This window comes from Sinocyclocheilus anshuiensis, unplaced genomic scaffold (genome assembly GCF_001515605.1).
Source record: "Sinocyclocheilus anshuiensis isolate Anshui unplaced genomic scaffold, SAMN03320099.WGS_v1.1 scaffold997, whole genome shotgun sequence".
Lineage (NCBI taxonomy): Eukaryota > Metazoa > Chordata > Actinopteri > Cypriniformes > Cyprinidae > Sinocyclocheilus > Sinocyclocheilus anshuiensis.
Window position 1 is genome coordinate 2,761,701 of NW_015555715.1, and position 8,769 is coordinate 2,770,469.

General features: G+C 37.8%; 1 protein-coding gene across 1 annotated transcript in view; it reads left to right on the forward strand.

Moving 5' to 3' along the window:
* The window catches only part of LOC107672172 (E3 SUMO-protein ligase PIAS1-like), a 61,173-nt gene that overhangs the window by 26,660 nt on the left and 25,744 nt on the right, over positions 1-8,769 (forward strand). Inside the window, exon 2 of the mRNA XM_016465265.1 lies at positions 6,425-6,860. Coding sequence (XP_016320751.1) covers positions 6,425-6,860 — 436 coding nt within the window. The remainder of the gene's footprint in view (positions 1-6,424; positions 6,861-8,769) is intronic.

The following is an 8,769-nucleotide window of genomic DNA, read 5'->3' on the forward strand; positions in this document are numbered from 1 at the left end:
TCCGCGCGCGAGCGGAGAGATTCGCGCTCGCGCATTGTATTAATGTGCTTTCGCGCTACAATAATGCGCTCTCGACATTTGTCATTAAAATAACGCCATAGCTCTCTGATTGACTTTGCCCTGTCAGTGCGGCTCCCATGAAAAAAATAGTGAAGACCACTGAACCTAGTCTTACAAACATTTACAAACTGTATCCGGTATGATAACAATGTTATGTACATTTTATGTTATGTTACGTTATGTTGCATTTTCACTGTTTACAATGGCAGGGCCTGCCATCTTGTCTTTTTGGCTTGTTGTTTCTGTTTGCACTTTAACCCCAAGGGGGAAATCCAGATCAAATCCCAGAAGGGAAAATCAAAACAAAATAAAGTTAAAACTTGTTTTGAACAATTTCTTTGTCATCTGCAGATTGATTAAAAAAAAATAGAAAAATCGAAAAAATCGATTTAAATCGTAAATCGGATTTTGTGAAAAAATCGGGACATTTTTTTTTAGGCCATATCGCCCAGCCCTAGTCTGAGCACAAATTATTGTTATGGCTATTAAATAGTGGATCATGTAATAAAGTTTAGCAACATGCTGGGTTCCCTCTGAAACCGTGATATTACATGAAACCTTAAAATGGTGATATCTAAGCTTGGAAATGTAATAAAATCTAAAGTCAGGTAAATTTATATAAATCAATTCACCTTTATAGCATTTTATACAATACTGATAGTTTCAAAGCAGCTTCACTGTAATAAACAGAAAAATAGCATTATTAAGGTTACAAAGTTCTTTAGTTATGAAATTAATACAATTTCAGCTGCAAAGCATCTCTGAAGAGACCATAGTGTCATTATTCAACTCCAATGTTGCAAAGTTCATTAGTTATGAAACAAACTCAGTTCAAAGCATCTCTATAGAAGATAAGTGTCATTATTCATCTGAGGTCCCTTTCAGTACTTTGATTAAATGCAATCTTGTTTTTCTAATACAGGGGTGGCCAACATCGGTCCCGGAGAGCCACAGTCCTGCACAGTTTCACTCCAACACTAATCAAACACACCTGAACAAGCTAATCAAGGTCTAAGGGTTACTAGAAAGCTACAAGCAGCTGAGTTTTTATCAAGGTTGGAGCAAAACTCTGCAGGACTGTGGCTCTCCAGGACCGACGTTGGCCACCCCTGTTTTAATATTTTCTGCAAGGTATCTTTTTCTTTATAAATGACAGTTTCTTTTTCAGCATATTTAATTTAGTTTGTTTTAACACACAAAGTCACTGCGGCTTTTAGGAGGACTTTTTTCATGACCTATGGTACTTGTTTCTATAGCTGCTAGTTCACTTAGCTTGTGTAGAAATCTTGTGTTCAGCGTCCTGCTGTTTGTAGAGGTATATTTAGACAAGTACTATGTTTACAGACCCAAGAGCCCATTTCCCATAGGTATCTATCATTGAGAGATGACAGTAGAGTGTAAATTGTTTTTAGAGTTATGCTTCAAACACTACTGTTCAAAAGTTTTTTTGAGATTTTTTTATTCAGCAAGGATGAATTAATTTGACCAAAAGTGACAGTAAAGATATTTGTAATGTTACAAAAGGTTTGTATTTCAAATAGCTGCTGCTCTTTTGAAATTTTTTTTATTAAACAAAGAATCATGAAAGTATATGTCATGATTTCCACAAATATATTAACCAGAACAACTGTTTTAACATTAACAATAAAAATGTTTCTTGAGCAATAAATTAGCATATTAGAATGATTTCTGAAAGATCATCTGACACTAAAGACTGGAGTAAAGGATGCTGAAAATTCAGCTTTGCCATCACAGGAATACGTTGGATTTTTAAAATATAATAAAATAGAAAACAGTTCTTTTAAATTGTAATAATATTTGAAAAATTCTACCGACCTCAAACTTTTGAACATAGTGCAGGTGGACTTAGCCTGTAGTTGTGAACATTCATGAAGTTTAGGATTCCTTAGAATCACATAAAGATGCCTGCTTGCTTAATCATCAGGAAGTTTTTTTTTTTTTTTACATAGCTCAGGGTCCACTTCCTATTCCTTTTTCTTCACAGGGTTATTGGGCCCTCATGAAGAGAATGAGCTCATCCTAATAAACCGTTTAAACTTTGGAGTGTTTTTTTTTCCCCTTCAACCTGCTCTCTCTGCTTCCTGTTGACTATGGGCTTCAACTGTTGACCAAGAGTTTCTCTTTTCCAGGCTTTCGGACAGGTTGTGGGATATATTAATTTGCTTTTAGAAGTATGAAAGAAAAAACGTTCTGAAACCATGCTATGAGTTACCAGAAAGATCAGGCTTTCCCATGGGTTCTTCTTGAATCACCAAACTTCTTGATCTCTTCTAGGTTTACACTGGGGGAAGTTCCTCACTACAATAGGATGAGAGCAAGAGTCTCATCATCTGTCTGCACTGGCAGTGAAACCGTTTATTTGTGTTGGGGAGGTGGGGTGGGTGGAAATTAATAAAGAGTGTTTGTGTCAGTATTTGTGTGAACAGTCCAGTTGGCACTTGGCAGTAAACTGGGGAGGGGACTCTGGTCACTCCGAGGTGGAGAAATATGAGCCTCTGTTGGTCTGCGGTTCTCTTGTTTTCCCTGAAGCTGTGCTCCACTGCTTTTGTTATGAAGCTCACTGGCCCAGGCTCAGGCTTGATCTTCCCTTCCCCCACTATCTCACCCTCTTCACCTCTCTACTTGCCCATAGATTTTAATAGAATCCAAATGCTGGTACCACCAACACAGCCCTTTATAGTCTCAGAAAATCCAAGAACAACATGGGAGGTAAAGTCTGCACATGATAAGTGGCTTTGATCCCACACATGTAGGTGTTAATGTTTGGTCAAACGCTGTACATGAGGGCTGTCACAGGGCCTTTCGCACCGCGGGAACCTTTTCATAGTGCCAGAAATAATTGTGAAACTACCCACTTTTTGGCGTTTTCACACCGCCGGAACTTGGTGCGATTTTAGTACCGGACTGCCTTTTTCGAGAATCAATGTACCATGCAGTGGAAAAGCGCCATTAGTTCTGGAACTAAAGCGGTGCGAAAGGCCCTAATTACAGGTGTGCGTCACAAGCAAAACAACAATGCAAATGTTACTTAAAAATCCCTCAAAAACCTGACTTGATCTGCATTTGGCAAACTGAACTGATTGTATTCTCACTGACATGCCTTTTGACCAGCATGACTATGTGTATGACTTATGGATTATAATGAACGCTCATCCATGACAGAGCCTGAAGCTAATTTAGTTTTTGCCAGTCTAGATTGTGAATAAGGCATTTAAATCATAGGTCCTATCGAACAGACTGGATAACCTCATATTAAATCACCACCATTAACAATGAGGCACCTTGGAGATGTGTGTCTGTCAGTAGTTGCAACATGTACAAATGGGTTGCAAAATCTATTAAAAAATACACTACTGTTCAAAAGTTTGGGATGGTTTTCTTTTTGTATTTAAAGAATGTATATTTTTATTCAGTAAAGATGCATGAAATTGATCAAAAGTAACAGTGAAGTTATAATGTTTCAAAAGATTCATATTTTAAATAATTAATATGAATGCTTATAATGAATGCTTACATGAGCCTCAAGCTAATTTCGTCCTAGCCAGTATATAAGGCATATAAATCATAGGTCCTACTGAATAGACTGGATAGCTTCATATTAAAGGGATAGTTCACCCAAAAATTAAAATTCTGTCATTACTGTCACTCATGTTGTTCCAAACCCGTAAGACCTTCGTTCATCTTTGGAACACAAATGAAGATATTTTTTATTAAATCCGAGAGCTTTCTGACCCTCCATAGACAGCAACGGAACTGACACATTCAAAGCCCAGAAATGTAGTAAGGACATCGATAAAATAGTCCATGTGATATCAGTGGTTCAACTGTAATGTTATGAAGCTACTTTTTTTGTGCGCAAAGAAAACAAAAATAATGACTTTATTCAACAATTTTTTTCTTCGGCGTCAGTCTCCGTCACCATTCATGAGAGTATTACGACACATGCGTGTCACTGCTGACGTAGAACACCATGTGCTGCAGCTTGTTTTCAAACAGAGAAATGCACTCGCATGTGTCATGGTACTCTCATGAATAGCGGCGGAGACTGACGCAGATGTCCTTACTACATTTCTGGGCTTTGAATGTGTCAGTTCCGTTGCTGTCTATGGAGGGTCAGAAAACTCTCAGATTTCATCAAAAATATCTTAATTTGTGTTCCGAAGATGAACGAAGGCCTTACGGGTTTGGAATGACATGAGGGAGATAGGGCTGGGACAATAAATCGATGCATCGCGAATCGAGAAATGATTCTGCATCGATTCTTAGATTTTCCGAAGGCATCGCTATTGTCTCTTGAATCGATTCTGAGCTTAGTTTTTAACAGCAGATGGCACTGCGTGCTTTAGAAATAGCCGTATTCTGCTTGCTTCCAGTTCCTTATGCACCACTTGAACCTAAAATAATCATTCAAAAAGTTCAAAAAGGTTGAAGCGAATTACAAGGATGTTCACAGTGGGCTGTGTTTACGTTAATCTCGCATCATAAAAGCCGATGTGCAAGTAGATTTAACCACTTACATTGCTCAGCCGAACACGCAAGCGCTCTTCTTCGTGAGCATTTGAGTGTGCGGTTAAAAACTAACCTAGAGCACCATCTGCTGTTAAAAACTAAGCTCAGAATCGATTTGAGAGAGAATCACGATGCATTCCGAAAATCTCAGAATCGATCCACGAATCGCGATGCATTGACTTATTGTCCCAGCCCTAGAAGAAAAGTAATTAATGACAGAATTTTCATTTTGGGTGAACTATTCCTTTAAATCACCATCATTAAAAATGGGGCACCTAGACACTAGTTACCATGAATTCGGTTGACTAATGTTTAAGTAGAAATTAAACGATGACGCTGTGATTTTACCTGGGAGATGCGTGTCTGTCAGTAGTTGCAACATGTAGAAATGGGTTGCAAAATCTATAAAAAAAATACACTACTGTTCAGAAGTTTGGGGTGTTGTTTTTCTTAAGAATGTATACATTTATTCAGTAAAGATGCATGAAATTGATAAAGTGATAGTGAAGTTATAATGTTTCAAAAGATTTGTATTTTAAATAAATGCTTCCCTTTGAATTTTCTATTTATCAAACAATCCTATTTATTAAAGTAAAATGTTTTATTGTTTCCACAAGAAAAAAGAAAAAAAATCAGCACAACCGTTTTAACATTGATAATACTGTGAAGTGTTTCTTAAGCACCAAATCAGCATATAAGAATGATTTCTGAATGATCGTGTGACACTGAAGACTGGAGTAATGGCTACTGAAAATTCAGGTTTTCCATCAGGGGAATAGATTGCTTTTTAAAATATATTAAAATATAAAACAGTTCTTTTAAATTGCAATTATTTCACAATATCACGGTCTTGCTGTATTTTAATTAATATAAATGCAGCCTTGGTGAGCATAAGAGACTTCTTTCAAAAACATTTTTAAAAATCTTACCGACCCCAAACCTTTGAATGGTGTTATGTTGTTACTATTTATTGCTAGTTTTACAAAAAAAAAAATAACCCTCAACTATTTACTCTATTTTACTGTACTATTTACTCAACCATAGTGTAAGAGGGCGACTGAGACGAGAGACGTGCGGATCCATCTGCAAAGCTTTATTCTTAAACATATTCAAAACAGGCAAGGGTCGGACAATGGCAAACAGGTATTTAGAGGGCAAGACAGAAGAGTGATCCAATAAACAGGTGTAGGTCGATCAACGGCGAACATAATCCAAAGGATGAGGCAGGCAAGTAATCCACAGATGGATATATTAATCCAGGCGAGGTGCGAACAGAATCCAAACAACAAGACGAGAGAAATCCAAGACAGGCAGGTTATCAGCCAGGAACAGACAATCAGGCAAAACTAGACGTTACGAAACAGGACTAGAACTAGGAACTAGACTAAACTCAGACAGGATACTGGCTCTGTAAAGTGCTACCGCTAGGAGAGTGATAAACGCAGACAATACTTGGCGATTAGAGAAAGATTTGAGTGGTTGTTATATAGTGTGTGTGTGTGCGATTGGCTGCAGGTGAGTCCAATCAGTACAATGGAGCATGGGAAATGTAGTCCAGGGTGATGTGCAACAGTTTGTGTGGTGTGAGAGTCAATGTAATCAGAAGGCGACCTCTGGTGGTGAGCAGACTGAAGACCACGGACCAGATTCGTGACACATAGGTTGTTCCTATGCAATGTGAATAATTTTTTTCCCCCTATGGAATGCCCAAATAGAAAAATGGACCATCATTTTGGGGTTAACTGTTTCCTTTAGCCTATTTAGGTTCTTTCTTAAATATTTGTTTTGTCAATTGCATAAATTAACTCCTGTTTCTTCTATTTTTTTAAAACAGCAAATGGTGATGAGCCTCCGTGTCTCAGAACTTCAGGTTCTTCTGGGGTATGCAGGCCGCAACAAACATGGAAGGAAGCATGAACTCTTGACCAAAGCGCTACATTTGTTGAAAGCCAGCTGCAGCCCTGCTGTGCAGATGAAGATCAAGGAGCTCTATCGCCGCCGCTTCCCCACAAAGATGGTGTCCCCGACAGACCTCTCCCTCCCTGGCCTACACTCCACCACTGGAGGTGCTCCCGCTGGCATGCCCACCAGCCTGACACAGCTGGGATTCGATGGGCATGGCTCACCATCTCTACTCCCTGTCGCACTGCTCGGGCCAAAGCACGAGCTGGGTCTGCCCTCCGCCCTTCACCCAGTCCATCCAGACGTCAAGCTCCAAAGGCTGCCATTCTATGATGTACTCGATGAGCTTATCAAACCCACCAGTTTAGGTGAGTAACAGGAATGATCTCTAACAGTTGACTAGTTGATTATTAAGGTTGAATAGTGCTTTTACAGTAATGATTTTAGAAATGCAGCTTGTCAGAGAGTTTATAGCATGGTAAAGCCATTTCCAAGCAGTTTGTCTCTAAAGTCATCTCCTTTAAAGCATCATTCTTCGTCCTGGATGAACATAAGCAGTTTTGTGCCACTCTGTATTGCAGTCTTTCTCATGAGTTGCAATAAAAGTTACCAGGAGGTTTCAAACTTTCTGATGCCAAAGAGTAGGACTGTAAAATTGATGAATCGCGATTAATCGTTTCCAAATAGTTTGTATTTACATAATATATGTGTGTATATTTAATATCGATTTTAATCGATTTTTACAACCCTACCAAAGAGGACCTCCAAAGATGGTGAAACCCTAAAATGTAAAGTTATCTCCATATTTTTGTGTAATAGTGTGAGAGAAATAATTATGGTTACACTTTATTTTAAGGAGAAGTTATTACAGTGTAATTACACAAATAGATATTGAGTAATACTAATTAACTTCATGTATATAGTATATGGTTAAAGGGGTCATATGATGTTGCTAAAAAGAACATTATTTTGTGTATTTGGTGTATTTTGGTTTGAGACTTTAGTCTTTGCAATTTTAGGGATCTTATCTATTCACGAACAGCTTGTAACACTCCAAAGAGAAAGGAAAACTTGAAATCACATCATATGACCCCTTTAAGGTTAGGCTTAGGGTTTTTGGTCTTCTTAGTTACTTGTAATTATGCATAATTTACTGTTATGTCTATAGTAATTACTTGTAATGTGTAGCTACGTCACCTTAAATAATGTGTTATTTAAGTTATTAAATCAACAACCACATTCATTTGTTTAAATAATTCACTTTTATATTTGTCATATATTTGTATTCATGGCAAAATATTAAAATATTTTCTGGAAAATATTTATTTTTATATAGTATTTATTAGGGATGTAATGATTCACTCAACTCACGATTTGATTCGATTCACGATTTTGATTTCACGATTCGATTTTCTCACAATTTTTTTTTAACAAAATGACATTGAAGACATTATACAGTAAATGAAAAGGTGACATTTTATTACAGGGTGTCCACGGGGTCTTAAAAAGTATTAAAAGTTGATAAATCAATTTGGAGAAAATTAAGGCCCTTAAAAAGTATTAAGTCTTAAATGCCATTTTTCAAGGTATTACATTTTGTATCATCTTTTCATTGTGTATTTGTCCGAATAGTGGGGGTTCTGTGTAGTTTATTTATAGACATCATCTGTTACGGCGCTCACTGACTGACTGCACCGCTGCGTGATAGCGCAGGGCTTGTTACTTGATCCTGCTCTCGCTGAATTTCTGACCATTACCGCCCGCTCCCATCCGCTCCCGCTATTTTTGTGGCCGCTCCTGCAAACATTCTAATATTGTATATAATTTTTCGCGCATCAGGGAGCAGCTATCAATAATGTGGGGTATTTAAATCGCTTTTGAATGGGCGCTTGCAGTCGCAGTTCACTTTCGATTTCGCGATTGCGCGCGCGCTCTGTAAAGGGAGCACATCTTACGATATAAAATATTTGTTAATGAGCTCAGGATCTGAGGAGCAAATCCTCCAACATCTTGTCAGTCATCTCTCCTTACTCTCGACGCGTGATCAGTCAAATCTGACTCCTGCAGCTTGTGTTGGATGCAGGGTTGTTTTTTTCCACGGAATTGGGCTGCTTTTAAACTGTTGCCATGGGTTGATTTTTCCCCATGGGTTAAAGGTTTGAAATATTGCATTGATTACATTTGACTGAAATGCTTTTACTTTGAGCGGGGTCAATGTGCATAACAGTGACTGTAAAATATGTATTTTAGGGATGGAAATTACAAATTTCAAATTTT